Genomic DNA, 26,336 nt, shown 5'->3' on the forward strand with positions numbered 1-26,336 from the left:
CTCTGGGCCAAGGATCATTTAAAATGGACTGTGGCAAAGTGGAAAATGGTTCTGTGGTCAGACAAATCAAAATTTGAAGTTCTTTTTGGAAAACTGGGATGCCTTGTCATCCAGATTAAAGAGGACATGGACAACCCAAGTTGTTATCAGCGCTCAGTTCAGAAGCCTGCATTCTCTGATGGTATGGGGTTGCGTGAGTGCATGTGGCATGGGCAGCTTACACATCTGGAAAAGGCACCATCAATGCTGAAAGGTATATCCAAGTTCTAGAACAACATATGCTCCCATCCAGACGTCGTCTCTTTCAGGGAAGACCTTGCATTTTCCAACATGACAATGCCAGACCACATACTGCATCAATTACAACATCATGGCTCGAGTTGATTTCTTAGAGTAAGTTGACATCTCCACTATCTGTTGTCATCTTCATTCAGGAGTGTTGTAGTCAGAGTGATGATACAGTGATCTGATGAGAATAATATCTGATATCTGGAGTCTGTCTTCAGATCAACACCAGCCTGATTCACCCACGACAGATGAAGTCCCTCAGAACGAACCCAATAATCACAGGAGAATTCCATCATGTAAATACAACTAACAGGAGAGAGTCACAGAGCGACCTGGACTGATCTCAGTCTGTGAGGATGAGGAGGATGATGATGATGGAGACACTGAAACTGAACACAAGACACAAATCACAGACTCTTCAATCATCATGTGAGTTTAAAGGGAGAATCTGTCCTTTTTAAATTGATCATATAATCATAAACTCACCATGAAGAACATGCAGATAAACACGTTCATCAGTTACTTGTTCATTATTCACATATTGTCTGCAGATGTAAGATCCAGAATCTTTTTCTGTGCCATTCTTGATGTTCAGAGAGCAGTCAGACCCCAGACTCAGTCTCTCATGTCTCTCTGTGTCTTTATTCTTTATCCCTAATTCAATCAGTGCAACCGTTGCTGAATATCTGTTATAGTAGAGCCATGTAGTTGATTTGCAGTCAGAAAGATCATTATTACAGGGCAGACGAACATTTTCACCAGAACTGATGAACACACAAGCATTATTCACTCCACTGGAACCTGAAACACAGTATATTTCAGTGATCATTATGAAATATTAGGGGCAGTTGTGGTCAGATTTACTAACAGCTTTCTCCAGCACAAACCCTCTTTTGGTGTTAAAAATCAGGATTTACTAAAGACACGCAGTGAGAAATTAGCGCTGAAAAGGTGTGGACACAGTTATCTTTGCAGCTGAGCTTATTGAATATGCATTTGTAGGAGTTTCCCATTCAGACGCTGTTCAGTAAATCTGGCCCCTAATGGTTAGAGAGTCTTGTAACCTGAAGGTCACAGGTTTGAGTCTCAGTACCAGCAGGAATGTAGGTGTGACGAGTGAATGAACAGCACTCTCTTACACACAACTGATGTGTTTTTGAGCAAGCCACTGAACCCCCAATCACTCCCCAGTGCCAAAAACAGCTGCCCACTGCTCCAGGTGTGTGTTCATGTTCTCGCAGCTATATTTATCTTTGAAATGACAAAAACAGTAACCTGAATATATATTGACTTTACCCTTTAAAGTTTTAATGCGGAATTAGTATTATTAGTTACCTATATAAACACATACTTTAATAACATAAAAACATAAAATAATGTTTTATTTGAGACTCTTGTTTTCATTAAAAACATATTTGTATTTGGTTATGCAGATATGTTTTTCTTTTATGTACTTTCATTCCCAGTGTATAACTGTTATAATGCATTCTTAGAACTTTCTGGAGACTTTGGACTTATACAATACATTGAAATAAAGTCACCGCAGTTTTTGCAGTGTTCATTTGTGAAAACATTTTATAAGATGGTGAGTTGTGTGTGGGGGAGAACAAACTCTTTCCGCTCGTGCCTTAAGACAACTTTTATTTTCACACACAGCACAGAGAAACAACTTTCTAATAAAGCGACCAAACTGCCTGTCAAGTGATAGACGTAACTGACAATGATTTCTATCTCTTTTAAACTGAAATGAAAGGCAATGTGGATAAACATTCACAGCTACAATCAGAACATGAACACCACACAAAGATAGCTATAGAAGAAAATGAATAAATACATTTTGGATCAATAAACTGCAGGAAGGCCACACTGCAGATAGATATGCATTCCTGCATGTCGGCAAATCAAATAAATTGGCTAAATTGCCTGTGCGAGCAAGCTTTAACTTTACAGCGCAACATTGATGCACCGAAAAACAGTCAAAAATTAATTTACAGAATTGAATTAGAACAGAATATACCATTCTAATAAATAACAATAATTAAAAAAAAAAAATGAAATAGTCATAATCAAGTCACAACTGCAAAATGCCTGAAGTGCAGGGGAACATATATTCAACACACAATCCACAAATAGTTAAATTAGATAACCCAGAGAGATCAATAAATAAATTAAGATTAAAGAAATTATTATAATAACGAAAGCCAGAATGTTTAGCTTTATCAATTGACTTTTTAAGTAACATCATGCTTTCTATTTCAGATTTCAGAGAACCCAAGGAAAAGAGGCAGTATGATGTAAGACAGATTTAAAACCTGAACCATTGAACCAGCAGTTATGATGACTATCAGACTTCTGAAGCTAATTTTATTTTTAAAGGTTGCAGTGTTTTTGCCCTTTTTTCCCATTTTTTAAAGAATGATCTTTTATATCTTTTTGTCATTGATTGTGTTAAACTGCTAAATAAAATAAATTGACTCAACTGCTGGAAAGGTGTCATTTATATTTTAAAAGGACACATCATTAAAATATTAATGTTGTTTCAACATTAACTTTGCATCAGATGAAAACACTGTTTTATGTTGTCATTACATTTCAGTTATTCAACAGAATCAAAATCTCATTGTGATTATTTTAGTTGATTTCAGTGTTAATTTAACATCAGTGATGTAAAATCAACATCATAGTGTAATGTTGATTCAACAATATTACCATTGATTAATTTTGTTAAGTTCAATATTTATTCAGCAGCAGTGAACATTGATTCAATAGGATTAGTGTATATATTTAATGTGTAGCCTATATTGTGTATGTAGATAGATGTGTGTAGGGGTGGGTAGAGTATCCAAAAACTGTCCTCAAGTAGAAGTACAAGTACTTATAGAAATATTTACTCAAAGTAAAAGTTAAAGTAATAATCTTAGTAATAGTTACTTGAGTAAGAGTAAAAAATCCAATGAAAAACTACTCAAGTAGCTAGTTACTTTGTATGTATATATATACTACCGTTCAAAAGTTTGGGATCGGTAAGATTTTTAATGTTTTTAAAATACGTTTTGTCTGCTCAACAAGGCTGCATTTAATGCAGAGTACAGTGAAATGTAAAAACAGCACAGTTAAAACAGTAATATTGTGAAATATTATTATAATTTAAAATAATAATAATGTAATTTATTCCTGTGATGGCAAAGCTGAATTTTCAGCATCATTACTCCAGTCTTCAGTGTCACATGATCCTTCAGAAATCATTCTAATATGATGATTTGATGCTCAAGAAACATTTATTATGTACAATTGTACAAAATATTTGTGTACAATATTTTTTCAGGATTCTTTGATGAATAGAAAGTTCAAAAGAACAGCTTTATTTGAAATATAATTTTTGTAACATTGTACGTCTTTACTGTCCATTTTGATTGATTTAATGCATCCTTGCTGAATAAAAGTATACATTTCTTTTCAAAAAAATAAAAATAAAAATACTTATTGACCCCAAACTTTTGAACGTTAGTGTATAATGTTACAAAAGCTTTGTATTTCAGATAAATGCTTCTGTTCTCAAGGAATGCTTAAACTGTTTTCAACATAATAATAATCATAAATGTTTTTTGAGCATCAAATTATTATATTAGAATGATTTCTGAAGGATCATGTGACACTGAAGACTGAAGTAATGATGCTGAAAATTCAGATTTGATCACAGGAATAAATTACTTTATAAAATATATTCAAATAGAAAACAGTTATTTTAAATTGTAATATTTCACAATATTACTGTTTTTTACTGTATTTTATTATTTATTATTATATTTAAATGCAGCCTTGGTAAGCAGAAGAAACTTCTTTTAAAAACATTAATCTTACCGATCCCAAACTTATGAGCGGTGTAGGCTATGTAGCCACAATACAATCGTATGTTATTAAGATAGACATTCAAATTATTATTATTATTATTATTATTATTATTATTATTATCATAATTAGATATCTTTGCAACAAACACAGAAGAGACTAGCATTATTTCTGGCATATGTAGCCCAAATATCATTATTTTGCTTTGTATAATAATAACTTATACAGCTACATTTGAAAGAAGAAAGTATCTCTTTACATGCGCTTGCGTTCATAACCTCAACATCTGAACACAAACAATGATCAAATGTACATTTTTGGATCTTCTTCCATCTGTTCTCCAAAATGTAATCAAATGTATATTTCTGCAGGCGCGTGTAAACTGGTTAACAGTGTCTATGCAAAGGCGTTCATTTTCAATAAGAACAAGTCGCCGGCGCCGCCATTTGCACTACCACAAATTAACGCGGGACGGCGGGTGTTCATTTCATACCCTCTGAACAATGAGCACTTATTTGTTGTATAAATTAAGAATCTCTTTTAGACTCCTGGCCAAGACAAGCAGCCACAGATATTCACACAATGTTGCTTAACAAAGCATCGATACAAATACAAATATATACTTAACATTTGAAAATCAATTTTTCTTTTACCAACTCACAAATAAGTATGGAAGCCCGTTTCCGCCACAAAAAAAAAAAAAAAAAAAAAACTCCACTAAAAAAATAAAAATAAAAAGCCACAAAAAAAAAAAAAAAAGATGAATTGCGACTTTTTATCTCAGAATTCTGACTTTTTAACTCACAATTGCGAGTTATAAAGTCAGATTTCTGAGATATAAAGTCGCAATTGCGTGATAAACAGTCAGAATTCTGAGATAAAAAGTCGCAATTGCGTGATAAAAAGTCAGAATTCTGAGATATAAAGTCGCAATTGCGAGTTATAAAGTCAGAATTCTGAGATATAAAGTCGCAATTGCGTGATAAAAAGTCAGAATTCTGAGATATAAAGTCGCAATTGCGTGATATAAAGTCAGAATTCTGAGATATAAAGTCGCAATTGCGAGTTATAAAGTCAGAATTCTGAGATATAAAGTCGCAATTGCGTGATAAAAAGTCAGAATTCTGAGATATAAAGTCGCAATTGCGTGATAAAAAGTCAGAATTCTGACTTTATTTCTCGCAATTGCCACTTTATATCTCAGAATTCTGACTTTTTCTCACTACTGTGAAACGTTATTTCTCACAGTTCTTACTTTGCTTGCGTTTCCTTTCATTGCGACTGACCATCAGGATTACTGCTTTGTTATTATTATACATTAAATAGACCATCAGGATTGCTGCTTTGTTATTTTTATACATAAAATAGAGGACATCATAAAGGATTATTTTTTAGCGCCGATTTACCAATAAAGAAATATTGATTTTACTGGAGGAGACACATAAAGATTAGTCTCCGGACATATGCATTATGCAGGAATATGCATATAGAATGTTTCCACGGTAACCTTGTACACAGCGTTTCAAGGAGAAAAAACAGCTTTTACTGCCATCTAGTGGGCTTAATACTAAAACAACCAATACCTATCATGTTTCATTAACTTTGCAACTCAAGGGTAGAATCATGCAATTCTGCAAATTACAGTCGAGGTATTTGGACAATAAAAGTTGTTTTTAACAGAATGGATACACTAATGAATTTTGCACAATAATAACAATATAATAATAATCATAATAAGAAGAAGAATCAGCTGTGGCGGAGGTGCAATAAATCAGACAAAGCTGAAGTGGCGCATTTTATACACCAACAGCTTCAGACTTCACGGCAGCACGGCTATCGTTGGATGCACTGTTACAGACAGAGATACTGACCATCAGTTAATTGCGAGAAAAAAAGTCAGAATTCTGACTTTTTATCACGCAATTGCGACTTTATATCTCAGAATTCTGACTTTATAACTCGCAATTGCGACTTTATATCTCAGAATTCTGACTTTTTATCACGCAATTGCGACTTTATATCTCAGAATTCTGACTTTATATCACGCAATTGCGACTTTATATCTCAGAATTCTGACTTTATATCACGCAATTGCGACTTTATATCTCGCAATTCTGACTTTATATCACGCAATTGCGACTTTATATCTCAGAATTCTGACTTTATAACTCGCAATTGCGACTTTATATCTCAGAATTCTGACTTTATAACTCGCAATTGTGAGTTAAAAAGTCAGAATTCTGAGATAAAAAGTCGCAATTCATCTTTTTTTTTTTTTTTTTTGTGGCTTTTTTTTTTTTTTTTTAGTGGCGGAAACGGGCTTCCATAAATAAGAGATTTAAACATACTCATTGACACCAGACTTTGCATCTTCAAATCATTTGGTGAAGTATTCCGATCACCAGGTGGGGCACATCGAAAAGTTTGTTTCTAAAAGAACAAGTAGAAATTGCTTGAGTCTATGTGTCAAAAATGAGAATACAGCTCACAATTACAAGTTTTAAAAATTACAAATTGTTATAAATTAAGTTCACCATGATAATGAATATCTGGAAAGATAGGTGGGTGCTGTATAGCCTACATTTGTTTATTTTGACATCAGTTACTTCTGGTCCTCTAATCTGATTGGCTGAGTTGTTAAACTATAGAACAGCAGGCACAATTATCATTTATATAAAATATTATTTATTGAACAATAATATTTAATAAACAACAATAGCATAATAAAAGTTGCTAAGCAATTTAGTCAAAAGTAGGCAGCGCTTTGATACAGCATAAAAGTTATATAACAATATAAAGTTATGAAACTGCCCTCAGCCAAAACTATTTGTTCTAGAACAAATTGAGACCAAAGATTGTACATTGTGATATTATACCCAAAACAAATTATATCTCATGTAGAAACCACCAATTGATTTTGGTATGTACATTTGCTTATGGGTGCAGATCACCCTGTTGAGGTTTATTCTGAGATTAACCAGCTGACTTAAGTATTTAATATGAAATAACGATTTGAATTTATTATTATTACTATTATTATTATTATTATTAAGTGAGAAAAGACATGAAACCAGCACAGTTAGGAAGGAAACAGGGTGCCAGGGACAACATCAGTTATACAGTTTAGTGTCCGTATACAAAATAATATTTGTGCAAAATGTCACAATTAACCAAATAAAATAAAGTATTCCAGAGAACAGTGCAATAATTAATTATACATAAATGAAAAGTGCTAATATGTAATATGATATTTTGTATCAATTTATTAATCTTTTTGTTTTTATTCAGCATTCCACAATATTATCAAATGCAAAATCTGACATCCCAGGTGAAAAAAGGTACATTTCTATAATATACTTAAAGTGCTCTATTTTCATGCACTAATTTTGTACTTAATTTACTAAAAAAAAAACTTATTTTGTACTTTATAAGATCATCTTAAGAACATCTAAGTGAACTCAACTGTGCTATTTTTAGACACCATGAAATATGAACTAAAATGTGCTTTTAATATTCTATCTATGTATTTAAAAATATATTTAATTACCACTTGTAGTACACTATGGGTTCAAATGTACTATAAGTGGTATCTAAATACATGTTTTAAATACAGAGATAGTATATTAAAAGCACATTTTAGTTCATGTTTCATGCTGTCTCAAAATAGCACAGTTGATACACTTAGATGTTATTAAGGTGATCTTAAGAGGTACTAAAGAAGAATTTTTAGTATATTGAGTACAAAATTAGTGCACGAAAATAGAGCACTTTAACTACATTATAGAAATGCACTTATAAAGACAGTGTATCATTCCAGTTAATAAACTTGCATCTTCTCTCTTCAAAAAGTTCTCATGCCCAACAATACAAATGCATTTTATACACAGGAATTATAGTTACACAACATAATAAGGTTATCAACGGTGCAAAAGCTCATAACTGACCCAGTAGGTGGCACAACATCAAATAAAGGCAAAAAAAAAAATAAATAAATAAATAAACTAAAAAAAAAAAAAAAAAAAAAAAAAAAAGAACAGGCCAGAAAAGTCCACAAGAGTGTTTGTATTATTAGTAATATTACTGATGACTGCTAGCCCGGTCCATCATACGTTAACCACATTTCCACTACTTTCATCAACCTCGTTGCATTCCTTATAGCACTGTCCTGAGAGGGCAATGCCCAGCAATATATAGATCACTGTGGTGGTCCAGAAAGCAAACAGGTACAGTGTCTTATTGCAGTAATCAGTGCCACTGTAATTAGGCAGGTGAATAGAGTAGATCCAAACATTACCTGTAGGGGAGACAAGGGTGGAGAGGGCATTATGAAGCAGGCTAAATCATTTACTGAAAAACTGGAATTGGATATAACACTTTTGACAAATCTTTTTTAATAAAGACCATCATGTAATATATAAAAATATACATGGTCTTTGACCTGTGCATCCTTAAGGTGATGATAAACAGGCAACTTTTTGAGCAATGTTGCTGGGCGTTTTTGCTGTTGCATTGAGAGCTTTTGTCAGCTTGTTGAGATTGCATGACCAGCAGAACATTACTCTACCCAACACTTCTAATTCCAGATCAAATTAATTATAGTTGGCTGGATATGCCTGTGAATAGGATATTTTTAAATAGCCAATGCTCAAAGTGGGGACGAAGTTGATTCTTACATATGGATGGGATGACTAATTCTTAAATATTTACTTTATTTATTTTTAGTTAATTTCGTGCCACACAGCACAGCATCATTACTCCAGTCTTCTTTGTCACATGAACCTTCAGGAATCGTTCTAATATGATAATTTGCTGCTCAAGAAACATTTCTGATTATATTCAATGTTGAAAACAGTTAACATTAACATTTTTATGGAAATGATCACTTTTTTTTAGGATTTTTTGATAGAAAGTTCAATGAAAGTATTTATTTGCATTTATTAAATGTATATAAAATTTATTAAACAAATCTTTTGTAACATTATAAATGTCTTTATTGTCGCCTCTTTAATGCCACCACCTTTAATGACTCCTTGACTAATAAAAGTTCCCTTTCAGTCGGTCACGTTTGATGTACGTCAGTAGTGACCGACAAATTGGGATATCGCTAGAGAGCCCTATCAGCTTCGAGAGAACTAAAACAAGCCAATGGAGATTGGCGTGCGATATTTGCATAATGTGCACCGCCCCCAACAGGTGGATATAAATAGGAAGCAGATGCAATCGCACTCTGTCTTTCGCTTCGGGGCCAACACTTTGGTGTCCTACAGCCTGACTGAACTTCAAACAAGTCTGAAGAACGAAAAGAAGCAGCCTTACTGTGTTGGTGTTATGACTCTGCAGCGAGTCCGCGAGCTTCAGGAGTCGGGCAGTAACTACTGCTGTGAAAGAGTGTTCCGCTGTAAATCCACAAAGTTGGTGTGCGATTTGGGCCGGTCTCCTGTGTGTGTGTGTACACACTCTCGTGACACTCCCTGTGTGTCTCGACACAGAATGAGCTGTAATTTCCCCTTCTAAAATCAGACTTCACAGTCAGACACTGCGTCTTTTTCAAGACGTCATTCAGTCTGTGCATTTCTGGAGGTTTCTGGAGGCTTAAAAGGGCGGTGGGCTACGGCCAATCCTGGGTCTGTGCGTCTTGTACCAGTACCTTCTCAGGCTGCCGTGTAAGATGCTCATACAGAAGCGCATTTTCGAATGCGCCGCGTCTTTACGAAGGTTGCGGAGGCAGCCATTGTTCCCTTCAAGGTTCGCATCCTCAACTACCTCTACGACTGGTTAATCCTGGCCAGCTTACGAGAGCAGTTGTGCGAACACAGGGATATGGTCTAGCTCACCTCAGCCGGTTGGGTCTTCGGGTCAACTGGGTCAAGAACAAACTCACCCGCGGGCAGAGGATCTCTTATCTCGGTCTCAAGCTAGACCCGGTCACCCAGACTGCGCTCCTTACCAAAGAGCGTGTCCAGTCGGTGTTGAACTGCCTGAGTTCGCTCAAGCGCAGGACAGCGGCCCCACTGAAAGACTTTCAGAGGCTCCTGGGGCATATGGCATCTGCAGCCGCGGTCACGCCGATCAGATTCCATATGTGGCCGCTTCAACACTGGCTCCGTGGCCGGGTCCCGTGGTGGGCATGGCAGCACAGCACGCTCCGTGTCCCTGGTGACACCGAGCTGCCGTCCCACCCTCGTCCTGTGGTCGGACCCTTCATTCTTGCGGGCGGAGTGCCCCCTCGAACAGGTGTCCAGGCACGCTGTGGTTTACACAGATGCCCCTGCCACCGGGTGGGGGGCCACGTATACGGGCATGCAGTGTTGGGTCTTGGACGGGGCCACAACTGCATTGGCATTTCAATTGCCTGGAGTTGCTAGCAGTACGTCTTGCACTGGGCCGCTTCAAGGAGCTGTTGTCAGACAAGCACGTACTGGTCCGCTTGGACAGCACTGCGGCCGTTGCGTACATCAACCATCAGGGTGGTCTACACTCCCGTCGCATGTCGCAACTCGCCCGCCATCTCTTGCTATGGAGTCAGAAGCATCTGAGGTTGCTTCATGCCATTCATGTCCCAGGTGTGCTCAACCGTGTAGCTGACAAGCTCTCACGGCAGTCTCCACTTGCGGGCGAATGGTGGCTCCATCCCCAGGTGGTCCAGCTGATCTGGCAGCACTTCGGCAAGGCCCAGGTAGTCCTGTTGCCTCCCCGAGAAACTGCCCACTGCCAGTAGTTTTATTCCCTGTCCGGCGGCACGCTCGGCATGGATGCCCTGGCACACAGCTGGCCCCAGGGCCTACTCAAAAATGCGTTCCCCCCAGTCAGCCTTCTCGCACAGCTCCTGTGCAAGATCAGGGAGGATGAAGAGCAGGTCTTGCTAGTGGCTCCATATTGGCCCACTCAGACCTGGTTTTCGTACTTTACGCTCCTCACGACAGCCCCTCCCTGGCCAATTCCTCTGAGGAAGGACCCCCTGACTCAGAGACGGGGCACCCTATGGCACCCACGTCCCGACCTGTGGAACCTCCACGTGTGGTCCCTGGTCGGGATGCAGAGGTTCTGAGTGATCTCCCGCAGCCGGTCGTAGACACCATCACTTCCGCTGGAGCTCCTTCTACAAGGAGCCTCTATGCGTTGAAGTGGAACCTGTTCATTGGATGGTGCTCCTCTCACCGAGAGGACCCCCGATCATGCTCGGTCAGATCTGTGTTTTCCTTCCTGCAAGAGGGCTTGGAGCGAAGGCTGTCTCCCTCCACCCTCAAGGTGTATGTTGCTGCTATCGCCGCACATCACCATGCAGTTGATGGCAAGTCCCTGAGGAAACACGATCTGATCGTCAGGTTCCTGAGGTGGGCAAGGAGATTGAATCCTCCTGACCCTCCCTCCATACCCTCTTGGGTTCTGACCCTGGTTCTTACATCTCTCCGGGGTCATCCCTTCGAACCTTACAATCAGACAAGTTAAAAGTAGTGTCTCTTAGACTGTCCTCCTGGTTGCGTTGGCTTCGCTAAGAGGGTAGGGGATCTGCGCGCATTTTCGTTCGACGAATCGTGCCTAGAATTCGGGCCCGGTGACTCTCACGTCATCCTGAGACCCCGGCCCGGATTTGTGCCCAAGGTTCCTACCACTTTCCTCAGAGTTCAGGTAGTGAACCTGCAAGCGCTACCTTCGGAGGAGGCAGACCCAGCCCTAGCTTGCTCTGTCCCATCCACGCTCTGCGTATGTACGTAGACAGAACGCAAAGCTTCAGGACCTCAGATCAGCTCTTTGTCTGTTACGGATAACAGCAGAAGGGAAAGCCTGTCTCCAAGCAGAGGATGGCCCACTGGATAGTGGAGGCCATCGCCCTGGCGTACGATTCCCAGGGCGTGCCTTGTCCGAGTGCTGTCCGAGCGGACCAGTACGTGCTTGTCTGACAACAGCTCCTTGAAGCGGCCCAGTGCAAGACGTACTGCTAGCAACTCCAGGCAATTGAAATGCCAATGCAGTTGTGGCCCCGTCCAAGACCCAACACTGCATGCCCGTATACGTGGCCCCCCACCCGGGGGCAGGGGCATCTGTGTAAACCACAGCGTCTTGGGTTGAGAGCCCAGTCCACCAGAGGAGTGGCCTCTTCCTGGGCGCTGGCTCATGGCGCCTCGCTGACAGATATCTGTAGAGCTGCGGGCTGGGCGACACCTAACACGTTCGCTAGATTATATAGCCTATGTGTAGAGCCGGTATCTTCCCGTGTACTCGCTTCCACTAGCTGGTAGACGCGTTGAGCCCGCTCTAAGTGTCGGCTTGCAATGCCATTCCCTCCCCCTGGGCCGGATACGTGCATCTTGACTCCAGTCTCCAGTGTGACTCCAGTGTGATTGCATCTGCTTCCTATTTATATCCACCTGTTGGGGGCGGTGCACATTATGCAAATATCGCACGCCAATCTCCATTGGCTTGTTTTAGTTCTCTCGAAGCTGATAGGGCGCTCTAGCGATATCCCAATTCATCGGTCACTACTGACGTACGTCTCCGTTCCCTCCTTCAGGGAACGAGGGTTTTCATTTTCATCTTCTCACAAATGTATTTATTTTTAATTTAGAAAAAGCATGGAATTGAAAAAAATTATATTAACATTGCATTGCATATTATTTTATATTGTGCACGATGTTGCCTAAACAGCATTCAAATACAGTTTGTTATTATCAGTAATAACAATGATAAAAGGACAGCCAATGTAAGAACATAAAATAATATAGTCTAGGCCTACAAAAAAAAAAAAACATTTTTATTCATTCCATCTCACAGCCTTTTTAATTCATTCACTGATCATACCTCTTTCTTTCTTTCTTTCTTTCTTTCTTTCTTTCTTTCTTTCAATTTATTATGTCCATTAAACCTAAATAAAAATATATATAGCCTTATGTTAAATTCCTGTAAATTAACTTCCTGTAAAATTCCTGTGCGCCTACAGAGATAAAATAAAATCAAAGCTTTTATATATTCAAATAATAAACAAAATATTTTGTTAACATAAACACAATTAATAGAAACACTTTTTTTAAAATTAATTTGACAGGCACGAGGGGCTGAAAACAGATGTTCATTTAAGCTACTGTATCTACAGAATGGTGTATCTTCTTAAGTGTGATGTTACCAGGTGCTGTCCATGGTGGTGGTGCTGAATTGATTGATATCAATGGCTCGAGAATCAATAATTCACTCTATACAGGGGCTGCTTCACTGCGTTATGTGAGAAATAAGTGTTCTTTATTAAAAGAAGCACATCAGAAGTAGAAATTGCATTTATCAGGACTCATGGGATGTAATAATATTAATCCAAATTGCAAACTAAATCTATATTGTAATTTATCTGTATTCTGGGGGCGCGGAGCCCCATCAGCCAATCAGAGTTTAAGGCAATTATTATTTTAGAACAAAGCTTTAATTCCTTGGAGACGCGTCATGCAGCTGACAGACATGTAGGTATTGCGTTTATATTGTTTTTTCATATATTATTCAAAATATTCACAAAATTATTCACTATATCATGAATTTTATGATATATTAAAATATGTGGAAGTGAATGTGTTTTGTTGCGCGATGAGTTTGCACAGCAATTCAGAGATGTTGGATTTACGAAATCTTCACCAAAATACATAATAGTATGTGGCCAGTGAACTGGGAGAAGAATAGAGTAAACTTTATTGTTTCATACACATTGTGTATCTGATATAAGTAAAACACTTCATCAAATTATATAATTGAAAGGGTTATTGTTGCAGCTTCTGTAGACATCAGTGTATGGAATATAAATTTCTTTTTTATGCATTAGCTTACTTAATTCAAATGTGTATTTAAATGTGTAAGGAATCCCCCACCGGCCCAAAAACGGAATCCGACGGCCAGGCGAAGGTTAACGCGTGTATGCCTTTTCAGTGCCTCTGTGAAGTTCACATAATTTCACTCGTTTAATCTGACTCCAATTTAAAATTATTCTTATTCTTAGGTTGTGTTTCCAATTAGAAATTAATCATTGGTTATGTATTAATTTAGATTTTTGATTATTCTGATTATATCTTCAATTATTTGTTCACTGCGGTCCCGGTATCACTTAGAAAAGTCACTCCGGCCAACTCTTCTCTTCTGCTCTTCCCAGACACAAACTCGTCAGTTCTGACCTTAAACATTGGATGCAGGGTAAATATATACCTTTAAGTCGGTCGCGCTCTGCTTACTCCTAACAAAAAGCATAGCTTTTATACATTTACGAAAACTGCAACTTATTTAAGGCAGCGACAGTCAGAAATCGAAATGGACTTAATCGATGTGCCCCATGCTCCATCTATTAAACCTTCCGTATGATCAATCCTGGACACAGATTTGCTGTGGCTTTTTCCCTCTGATTTTCTCTGCTATTTCTCCTGCTGTTTTCCGTGTCTCTTTGTCGGATTATTCATGACCTAATGTTGGCGTTGTCTCTCTACCCTCCTTCAGAAGATCCGTAACCTCTGTTTGTGTGTGTGCATCCCAGTCTTAGTCACAGTCCCAGTAGCCACCTTGTGTTCCGCCCTGCTGAAGCACTCTCATCTTCAGACCTGGTTTTGTCCTTCAGCCAGGCGTTGTTCTCTCCATCTTTACCCAAGACGCCTCCGGAGCCAAGACCGAGCTACTGCCCTCAGCCAACCACCGCCTGTGACTGTTCTCTGTATTTTCCCTTTTGTTATATCCAGCTGCAAGCGACCTTTAGTGACGGCGCTTGGCAGTCTGCTTCAGTTAATCATTTTGGACTGGTGATTAAACTCTGTGAACTTGCATTTTCGCCTCTGGGTCTTCTGTTTCACAACAGAATAATCTGACCACTATGGACCCGGCCGTTCTGCTGTCGAGATGCAGGGTGCCATGCTCGGTGGGCATAAGGAGGAGCTTTCTGCGGCTAGACACGCTGTGGAGAACCTCGCTGGTCAGGTGACGGACTTGAATCACCGTTTCCAGTTTCTCCGTCACGAGCTGTCTGACCCTCCGTCTCCTAGTCCCGCCCCCAAAGCAAGAATCAACAACCCGCCACGATATATTTTGGTGAGCCTACAGAATTCAAAGCTTTTTTGACCCAGTGTGAAGTTGTCTTTTCCCTTCACCCCTCTACATACGCAGCTGACCACGCCAGGATTGCTTTTGTTATTTCTCTGTTGACTGCGAGTCTCACTGCTGGGACCATTGTCCCATTTACTTCGCCCGCCGGTGCGGGGTCCTTTTTCGTGAAAAAGAAGGACGGGTCCTTGTGTCCCTGTATAGACTATCAAGGGCTCAGTGACATAACAGTCAAGAAGCGTTACTCCTTGCCTCTTATGTCATCAGATTTTGAGATCTTAAAGAGAGATAAAGTTTTCATGAAGCTTGATCTCGGTAACGCTTACCATTTGGTTAGAATTAAGAAAGGTGATGAATGGAAGGCGGCATTTAATACCCCATTAGGACACTATGAATATCGGGTTCTTCCGTTCGGCCTGGTCAACGCACCGGCCATTTTTCAAGCACTGGTAAATGACGTCTTGAGAGACATGCTAAATATTTTTGTTTTTGTCTATCTGGATGATATCCTGATTTTCTCTCCCTCACTCCAGGTACACATTGGTCACGTCCTACAGCGCTTCTTAGAGAACCGCCTCTTCGTTAAGGCCGAAAAGTGTGCATTTCATGTCCAGTCTGTAACGTTCCTTGGCTCGGTTGTATTGGCTGACAGCATTAGTATGGACCCCGCCAAGGTTCGCGCTGTTATCGACTGGCCTATTCCTGATTCCCGACCTGCACTCCAGCGATTTTTGGGGTTTGCAAACTTTTATCGCTGATTTATTGCTAATTTTAGTCTTATTGCCGCCCCGTTGACCATGCCACTTCGTCTAAGACTCATTTTGTTTGGACAGAATCCACACAGCTCGCATTCGATAAACTCAAGGAGCTGTTTACCACGGCTCCCATATTGATCACGCCTGACCCTGGGAGACAATTCATTGTCGAAGTTGATGCCTCTGATGTGGCGGTAGGGGCTGAATTTAAATTTGAATTTGAATTTAGCAGTGAATCTTTGCATTTCATTCTTTGCCATTTATCCTAATCGAACACTGGGTGTATTACAGCTTCAGAATTATATTCATATTGACTGTCAGTAGCGATAAGGTATAGCTAAGAGTGCTCCAGACCAACGTTACGAAAGAATGACTTACAGAAGGTATACTTATAATAACGTTTCGGGAAACACTTATTAACGTTAAGGTACAGCTTAAGGTATAATTTAGGAAATACGTAGAGTTTTCAGGAAATCCAGCCCTGGTATAGCTAATTTCCCGTGTACCGCTACATCTCATGCACAGTTAAGCACGTGCCTTTCAAAGATAGGATGAATTCAGGGTGATTGGGACACTTTTTTTGAAAAAAAAAGTGTCTCAATCAACCTTAAAGGGTTAATTCACCCAAAAATGAAAATTCTGTCATTTATTACTCACCCTCATCCCGTTCCACACCCGTAAGACCTTCGTTAATCTTTGGAACACAAATTAAGATATTTTAGTTGAAATCCGATGGCTCCGTGAGGCCTTTGACATTTCCAATGACATTTCCTCTCTCAAGATCCATAAAGGTACTAAAAACATATTTAAATCAGTTCATGTGAGTACAGTGGTTCAATATTAATATTATAAAGTGAAGAGAATATTTTGTGTGCCAAAAAAAAATAAATAAATAATGACTTATATAGTGATGGCGGATTTCAAAACACTGCTTCAGGAAGCTTCTGAGCGTTATGAATCAGCGTATCGATTCAGCTGTTCGGAGTGTGATTTCAGCAGTTTGGCTGTTTGACAAGTGATCTGAGTCATGATTTGACACACTGATTCATAACGCTCCGATGCTTCCTGAAGCAGTGTTTTGAAATCGGCCAACACTAAATAAATCGTTATTTTGTATTTTTTGGCGCACCAAAAATATTCTCATCACTTTATAATATTAATATTGAACCACTGTACTCACATGAACTGATTTAGATGTGTTTTTAATACCTTTATGGATCTTGAGAGATGAAATGTCATTGGAAATGTCAAAGGCCTCACGGAGCCATCGGATTTCAACTAAAATATCTTAATTTGTGTTCCGAAGATGAACGAACGAACGCTCTACGAGGGCAATTTAAGATAGATAGCCTATTCCTCATTTTTTTAAATAATAAGAAATAGGCTACTTCTCAATTCACGAAAAATACTAGGCCCGTTTTTTTTCTCACTATGGGCCACAAGAGAAATATTAATAAATTATATGAATCTCTCACTGTCTAAGAGAATATGCGCCGTTAGTGCAGCGACAGAAGCCAAAATCTCAGTCAGTTTTTACTTTCAGTCTCTGTATTAAACTAACTGACTGGAGATTGAGACTTCTTCACCCACATACAGTAACTCTCACACACAGTTTGCACATTGTTTGTGTGATATATCCACTGGCTCTCCTTCATGGTTTAAAATGGAAATAATGCGACGTGGCATTTTTCTTTATCACCAGTTGCTGCAAAATGATGGACATTGATTCACATATCGTCCGCGTCATTTCCCGTGATAATAAAAATTAATTATTAAATAAATGAGTAAATAAACAACAAGCAAACTTAAACTTGTTTTCTTAAAATTTCTGCGAATAATTTGTTATACAAAAAGACGTTTTGTACCTGCCAAAAAAGAAAAAGCCAAAAAAAAAAAAAAAAAAAATCTTGCCTCCCCTAATTTGAGAGTCAATTGTCGCCCATAATGATAATAATTATAACAATAATAATATAAGAACACAACAACAAAAATACCTGCACTATTTATTTTGAATTTAGTAATTCATTATTTGGCCATTTCTTAAAAACTAATATTTTTTTATTAACTAATCAAAGCCAATATTCACTTGCATATTGAGTTTTAGTATTAACTCGTTTTTGGATCCCGCACACGGGTCAAAACTAGCGTTGTAATAGCTACATAATCTGAATTTCACATCAAGTTAATATAACATATTACATCTTACCAGCAATGAACCAGCAGAAGAGGAAAAGACACACAAATAAACTCCAGGCACAGGTGAAGAAACATCGAAATTTTTTATACGCTGGTGTTTTAATGCTTGGAAGCCAGGCCAACAGATCGAGCACCAATGTAATCACACCTGACACCAGCAGATAAATGGGAATATAGGGCTGCTTTGGACAGTCATGCAGATATATTGCACCTGTGAAAAAGAAGGGAGATATGATAGGCTTGTTTATATGCCCAAAATAAACTAATGTGTATAAAGATCTGAAATAATAAAGACATACCAATTGCTATCTCAGCAATGGGCAGGACAGCCCCGATGACTTTGGAGATTACTGTGAAACAGTGGTTGTAGACAATTAAGCGTTATTTCATGCATTTCTCAGTTTAGTAGTTGCTCTAGTTTTATCTGTTGGACAAGGTTTATGCATAATATTTGTGTTTGTATATCCTGCCATGAAGCCTCTAACACTCTAGCTATACTCTCTATAACTGTCAAGGCATTTTCATAGGAGAATCACCATTAATAACATAATTTAATGAAGCATCACACACGCACACACACACAACAAAGTAATTGTGAATACTTTGAACCGGTTTGCTGAGTATGGGCGGCGTGGGAATCGCTTGCAATAAGCCTTCCATCGTCTTTACTTCTGGCCTGAGAGAAAAAGAAAAAAAAAAAAAAAAACAGAAATATATATATTAGCCTATATATTATATATATATATATATATATATATATATATATATATATATATATATATATATAATTATTATAATTATTATTAATAATAATAATTAGTAGTAGTAGTAGTAGCAGCTAACAGTCAGTGCCGACACTTCTCTATTTTAATTAGTAGTATACCATACCGCAGTAAAGACAGTTTGTGGTTTGATATTCAGATTTCTTTTGGCTATAAATACGCAGTGCACTGTCATATACATGCAAATAATACCGAATATCATTCTCCATGATTTGTGAATTAAGGTGGCGTTGTCCTTTGGGCCGATATCAACAACCGTAAGACCATATTATACAAAAAAACGGGGGGCAGAGCAAAGAGAAACACGGCCACGCGATAAAATGCTATTGTGAAAGTTTTCACAAATCGAACTCGACCTAAAACTTTCTTTCACATTCCTTACTGGTGGACATACCAAGGGGTTTACGGACAAGAGCTTTACTGTGAAAAATTCACAGATCAATCTGGTGAAGATGACACTGGTTTCATTCCTCTAAGTGTCCAACATTTGGAGCTATAGCCATTATAAAATTAAGAGTAGCTACGGGGAAAAAAAAAAAAAAAACTGATTTCGGTATTATTTGCATGTATATAGCTTTTGGCTTTTGGGAAAAAAAAGTGGTCTCGTGGCACAACTTGCCCCTGGTGCGGGGTAAGTTGTGCCTTTGGGGAGAATACGTAGGGGTAATTTGTGCCAGTCATTTCTGAAGTAAAACAGAACATTTTAATGTTATGAACTGTAATGCTATATGAAAGCAAGACAAATTCAATACAAAATTACTCATTTAAGGTTTATTTAGATATTGTCACCCTATATTAGTGTTTCTCAACGGGGGCGTTCAGAGAACAACGGGGGGGCGTTGGAAGCAAGATTTTTAAAAGGGGGGCGTTCAGGTGTTCTTGGGGGGCGTTCACGAGTTTACACCAAAGATCCAGGCAAGACAAGATTAAACGTGTAATACTTGCAAAAGAATTGCCTACAACATTCTAAAATCTGCCAGTTTAACGCAACATGTAAGCTAGGCTATGTGTCGTTTCTTTTGCATCGATTATTTTTCCAGTCATAGACCAGCGCTCAAGCGCTGACATGAATTCACGTGCACAAAAATGTGTTTCGCTGACAACTGACAACAATCCGGCGGTGGCTTGAATCCAGCGCTGAACCACGCAGCGGAGGAATGGAAAGTTGACAAGCCATTAAAAAAGTACTGACTTAAGAACCACTTATATTTTCAAATATTTTCAATAAATCATGTTCCCATTCACTCTGGTGACGAATTTTAAAATGAATGAAACTAAATTCTATTTGTACGGTAAAACTTTTACATTTTTAATGCCTAATGCCAAAATGTTTTCTTTGTTCACAAAGTAATTTACTGGGCATTATTGTTAACTCGCAAGACTGTAAAGAGAAAATGACAATTTGATGGATAATTAATTGAAATATATTCTGTAATCACATTTAGGTAATTTCGCCGTCACATCTGAGCGCAAAACGCTGCTTGGATAATTTCAAGATAGGCTAGTTAAAAATAATTAATAATACGTTCATAATTTAATAATTGTTCATATGTGTTTATTCTTGTTAGAAGATTTTTTTATTTTTTATTTTATTTTACTTATTATGGACACAAATTAATCATGACAAACCAAATAAATTTGAATTGGATTAATTGATAACATTAAGCTGATACCAAGGTATTTAAGCCTATAATTATAACATAATTGTTTATGAAAAATCATGATTGTATTTATTTTATTTTTTTCCAAAGTAAGATTAATGTAAGCAGCTTCTTGCAATACTCTCCTAAATGCGTAATAAATCCTAAGTGCACACATTAGCGCTGAAATGACCGTATAGCAGCCTATGGTCGTTTTTACTGTCCAGAATTATCAGAGAAATTCAATAGGCAGACGCAGATTATCTTGAGTTTTGCGTTAGTTCAAATGCGCGTTAAGGTGATGGAAACCATTGGCATACTCATGGTGTGTAGTGACCATTTGTGCGTAAAATACCATGGCATTGTGTATTAGGCCTGACAAACAGCCCTCGACATAGAAATCAGATGTTTAAACTCACAGTTATTTTGTGCGCGAGCGCGTTCATGTGGAGACTGCCAGTATATGGGCATATACTTGTTTAACCAGTATTTCATCAGTTCTTCTGCGTCTCCTCACAGCATTTCATGCGACTTGCACGCTTAAGTTTCAGAAAACATCGTCATCAAAGTTTATATGTCTATAATTTATGTAATTATATAATTGTATTCTTTATATCACAGGTTTTCAAACCCTGTGTCACGAGACTTAAAAAATGGATTGGCATTTTCAAAAAAGCATAGTCTAAAATGAATAAATAAACAAAATATATTTGACTTAATTGATTAACAAAGCGAAAGAAAAAAATGTGCCCAATAGTAGCCTATATACTGCTGAGTTTGATTCATTTTTGTGAGGCGCGGCGCTCCACAAACAAATTCAAGGAAAGGAAACTGAGATGGCAAAAAGCGCATCCTGTTTTCTTTATTTTGCAAAAGCACAATGTTCTGTTTTCAGTGTGAGTGTATAAAAGTAAACTTCGCAGTATCGAATAATGTCTTACTCATATCTGTAAATTATGGAGTATTTAAGTTGTTTCTGCTGGTATAAGGAAACCCTCGCGTGCGCACTCAACATATTCATTGCAAACTTGACATCACAGCCTGCCATTATCAAAATAAAATACCGTCAGCCAAACATAAAAAATTACACTGCTCATTTTACATACTCTGTAATATCCTATCTGTGCCGTTCAGCGTGACCACCGCTGAAACTGGTCCTGCCAAACACATTTTTTCTGATTTGAAGAGGATGATTTTCTTCGTCGATATTGAAACGGGAGTGAAGTACAAATCTTATTTGACACAATAAATAAAAGTTCAGCATCCAAATACATTGCTGATATGGAAACATTTGAATTTGCGCCGAACGAGAGGCTGCTTGAGCACACCGTTTTTTTCTTTCAGTTTCGCTTCAAATTATTTCGTTTGGGCTTGTTTATAGCTACTTACAAGTTTTTATTCTTGTTCTGTATATGTATATTATATATTTTAGTATTCTTATGCTTGGCTTGACTTGGTTTGGTCGCGTCAATTTAAAAAAAAAAAAAAGGTTGTTCTTTAAAAAAAAAGTTTGACAGCCACTGCTTTATATGTTGCTTATGTGTTGGAAAACACAAAACCTGGCATGGACCACTTTTGGTGTTATATGAGAGGGGGATCCCCCAAATGAGGTGCCGGATCAGATTTCGGAGGTTCCGGTTCCAGCTTGTCCCGGCTGCCTGCCACTGTTCAGTCAAATCAAATCTGTTATTTGGCTTTCAGTGACATGCTTTTTAATTATGAAAGCTGCAGTCTGTAACTTTTGGAGCTCTAGCGGTAAATAACCAAAATTGCAGGCGTCTTGGTACTGCAGGTACTGTACTCCGCAGCGGTGCCGACTCGAACCAGTCTAGTCCCAATATAAATATAAAATATAAACTCTTATTATAGGTGTGTCATAGGGATTCAGGATAAGACAAAAACATGGTTTGGAAAATGGATTCATGATGTAGGCTAATGGTGTTTGGGGGGCGGTAAAGGACCTGGATAATGGATAGGGGGGCGTTGGCCCAAAAAAGGTTGAGAACCACTGCCCTATATAAAACTGTTGGAATAAGTCATATTTAGTAGTTTTTGGGAAAACACAAAAAACTTAAATACACAATCTATGATATTTGTGAATCATTTCAGGCAAAAACTCTTTGGCAATAGATGCCTGTTGACATACATAGAACGCTGTCTGTCAGTTATGTGATATATAAGAACACACTGCGTTCCGAATTATTATGCAAGTGACATATCAGTAAGATTTAAGTAGAATAAACATTCAGATTTTAGTTTTTCTAAGAAAATGTTTGTTTGTTTATTTATCCATGTCTTATAACTGGTATCAGTCTCAGACAAAATAATTTGCCAGGTCTATGGAAACCCTACTTAGAGGTTGTTCCACATTATTAAGCAAGTCACAGTTTTCATGCAAAATGGGGAGGAAGAAAGATCTTTCTGAAGATGAAAATACCTGTTTGCTGCTAAACAGTGGCTTTTTTTTTTTTTTTATAGCTGCCCTTTTAATACAATTCTTTTTTTTTGACAGGAACTTTCATTAATAAGCCTTTATCTGACCGAGTTCTGCTGTGCTCTAAATCACTCACAAATCTTATGATAATTTGATAATCTCCATTCAGTTTCACACAATATTAGTTGTTTTCATGCCTTTTGCACAACATTGCACCATTTCATGCTTTTCATCTTCAGAAAGTGTGTTTTATAAGTGTGTGGCATGATGAGTTTTGGTCTAAAATCAAGAATGTCACATAGTTTAACTGCTAAAATGTAAGAGTACAATGTACAATTACAAATTAATAATATGTTGAAAATAATCATACGTGAGGGTGAGTTGTGCCACTGGCACAACTTAACCCAGGCCCTTTGGCACAAATCACCCCGGACCCACAAGTTTGAAAAACTAGCATGATCAAGCAGTTAAAGAGCTAGCATCATGCTAACTGTATAGACTCATTGTGTAGCCTGCTAAAGCACTAAAACATGTGTGAAATGTTTACAAACTTATCTATAATTGTTCAGACACTACAATCAAAAAACCTTGATCATAGAAATTTTACTTTAAATGGAAAAAAAATGTTTTTTGAGCTAAAATGTGCTTTGCTCTCATGTTATGTGTCTCTCTTCTTTGGAGGATAAGTAAAATGGAAGGCTTTTCAAAATTATGTGGTCACATGACCAATTTCTTCTATGGTTTTCCAGAAACAATGGGTGGAACTACTTCCCCCCTGGCACAAATCACCCCACTCTCCCCTACTCTGAACGCCCACAGAGAAACATAGAATCAGGTTAATTAATTAATTGTATACATCGCGCGTTTGGAGCTTTTATAAGCTGTACGAAATAACGGATCAGTTGTCTATGCAATATGACTGTGACTGATGCCCAATTGTTTAATATTGCATGAGTGGCACGCAAATCACCGTAAGCGCGTTCACCAGCGCGCTCCGGTGCCCAACAGATTTGCACGAGCCGTTCCTATGCGACGCTGATGATAAAATGTGCGACCCATATAGATTCTATTGAGGATAGTAAAACGCTATGGAGAAAGGTGAACATGACCTAAAACAGACACTAAAATGACTGAAGAAAAAAGGGGAAAATATCCTACAAGCTTTTTAAACTCACATTTACTGGAATCTATCACATTATATTGTATTTATTGTGGCAAATTTTGACTAGTTGTAGAATTTATAACAGATAATCTGTTAAGGGAATAGATTTTTCACCAAAGATTTATATTACAGCTGTGGCATGTTGAATCTATAGTTTCTAACAATTTCTCATAACAAATTTTCTAGATAAAAAGAAAGAAAAAAATGGTAATGAGGAGCCATCTAGTCTTACCTGTAATTATATTCTTATTGTAACAAATGCTATAGTTAAACAATTACAAGAACTATGTTACTTTAAGGCAGAGTACAGGTTAGAAAGAGCTTTAAAAGATGGACCTTCTTGATGGACCTTCTTGATTTTTTTTCTTGAATTTTTGACTAAACAATTGGTTTTAAGAATGTACGAATATGCATATTTGATTACTGTACTGTATTTTTCTATTACATTTACATTTGCATAATAAATCATGGGAGGTCTCTAAATACTGATAGCTAGAGGTCAAAAGCAATAGCAAAAGTATTATTAAATTGCAAAGGTTTTGGATAGCTAGGTTGACTTGTTTGTTTGGTGCGGTAGGGGCCCCAACCTCATATTCTTTCATAGGGCCCAATAGTGCTAGCGGCGCCCCTGCTAAAACGGCTTGTGATGATAATAACTGGCTATTTAAATACCGACACATAAAACAACAGCTTTAAACCTAAATGTAAACCTGTACAGCCAGTGGTGCAGACTGCTTTAATCATTGATAGTCTGAATCCTCTATCTTCAGAAAGAGGGCTTTTGACAAGATAGGCGTTATAAGCCCCCAAAGCCTGCAATATCAAACAGACCACATTAATCCACATTAGAGGATTTATTTGGTTTCTATGGGAATGATTAATGTGTGATTTAACATGCTACGTTCAGATTTTGAGTTCATAAGTGTATGGATCAATAAATATCCTACAGAATTTGTTCCTCAAATATCACTATAAACACATTAACCACATAACGTTTTATTGGTTTCTATGGAAACATGTTTCAAGTTTTTTTATTTTTTATTTATGGAAACTGATTAACCTGTAATTAGTTTATTTTCGGGCTCATCTTCTTGCCTGTATAGTATATATCATCAGTAAGGTGTAGGCTATATCCTCCAGTATCACAATCTTGATGCATTAAACCACGTTAAACGTTGTCATGATTCACCTATAACCTGTGAGAGCCATTATATACACAACATGAATCCATTCTGACTAAGAGTCTCTAATATCTGTTCTGGTAAAGCTAAAATAAAACTGAACTCATGAATGTAAAAAAAAAAAAAAAAGAAGTCAAACCTGAGGATGTCTGGATTCCTGCTGGATGTTATACAAGATGTGTCTTGTTTTCTTTAATTAGTCTTTTATCACTGCATTGTGGGCTTAAATAGCTGTACTCATGCTAAACAGAATGCATGTCAGCCAATCAGAAAAGATCTGTAGAAGACTTCTGCTCTCTCTTTTTCTTTTAAATCACATGACTTTAAGGAAAAAAGCAAAGTGGCTCTGGGTGGGGTGGATTTGGAAATGAGGAAGACCATGAATTTCTTTTTGAGTAGAAAAGGGGAATCTGCAAAATTCAAGCTCCTTTGAGTAAATGTTTTACTGAAGATTAACATAAATGGAACAAAATATCAAAAGGACACTAACAAAAATGTGACACAAAATAAAAAGAGGGAAGAAAAAAACAAAAACATTTCAGTCCACCTTGGACTATCTTCAGTGCTTAAGATTTTAGTTTAAAACGTTTTATTGGTGTTTTTCAATCAGAGAGTTATACAGCAGTTTCTCAACATATTGACCAAAAAGATCCAGATGAGATTAAACAAATGCATTCCTTACTCTCTGAGTCCATTACAACAAAATAAAGAAAAAAGAAAAGAAAAAGCAAAAGGATTATACATGCTTGCTCCAAAACATATTAGTATATTACAAAGCAATACAATTAAAATAATATATATATATATATATATATATATATAAGTAATATAAGTGATTGCATAAAAAGGGCTCACCTTTTTATACAATCACTGCCAACTGAAAACCAAATACAACTTCTTTCCTTTTTTTATGTACTCTGTTTCTTATGGAAGCCCGTTTCCGCCACTAAAAAAAAAAAAAAAAAAAAAAGATGAATTGCGACTTTATATCTCA

At 37.5% G+C, this 26,336-nt stretch overlaps 1 protein-coding gene across 1 annotated transcript; it reads right to left on the bottom strand.

The window, feature by feature from the left end:
- Positions 1–7,837: 7,837 nt before the first annotated feature.
- On the bottom strand, positions 7,838–25,832 carry LOC125278342 (transmembrane protein 272-like). The gene is made up of 5 exons (XM_048207438.1): positions 25,482–25,832; positions 18,746–18,819; positions 18,443–18,493; positions 18,154–18,354; positions 7,838–8,431 (listed from the first exon to the last, which is right to left on the bottom strand). Exons 2-5 carry the CDS (start codon positions 18,801–18,803, stop codon positions 8,241–8,243), a joined length of 501 nt encoding a protein of 166 aa, XP_048063395.1. The 5' UTR covers positions 18,804–18,819; positions 25,482–25,832; the 3' UTR covers positions 7,838–8,240.
- Between the last annotated feature and the right edge of the window lie 504 nt (positions 25,833–26,336).

The sequence above is a fragment of the Megalobrama amblycephala genome, linkage group LG1 (assembly GCF_018812025.1).
Source record: "Megalobrama amblycephala isolate DHTTF-2021 linkage group LG1, ASM1881202v1, whole genome shotgun sequence".
Classification (NCBI taxonomy): Eukaryota; Metazoa; Chordata; class Actinopteri; order Cypriniformes; family Xenocyprididae; genus Megalobrama; species Megalobrama amblycephala.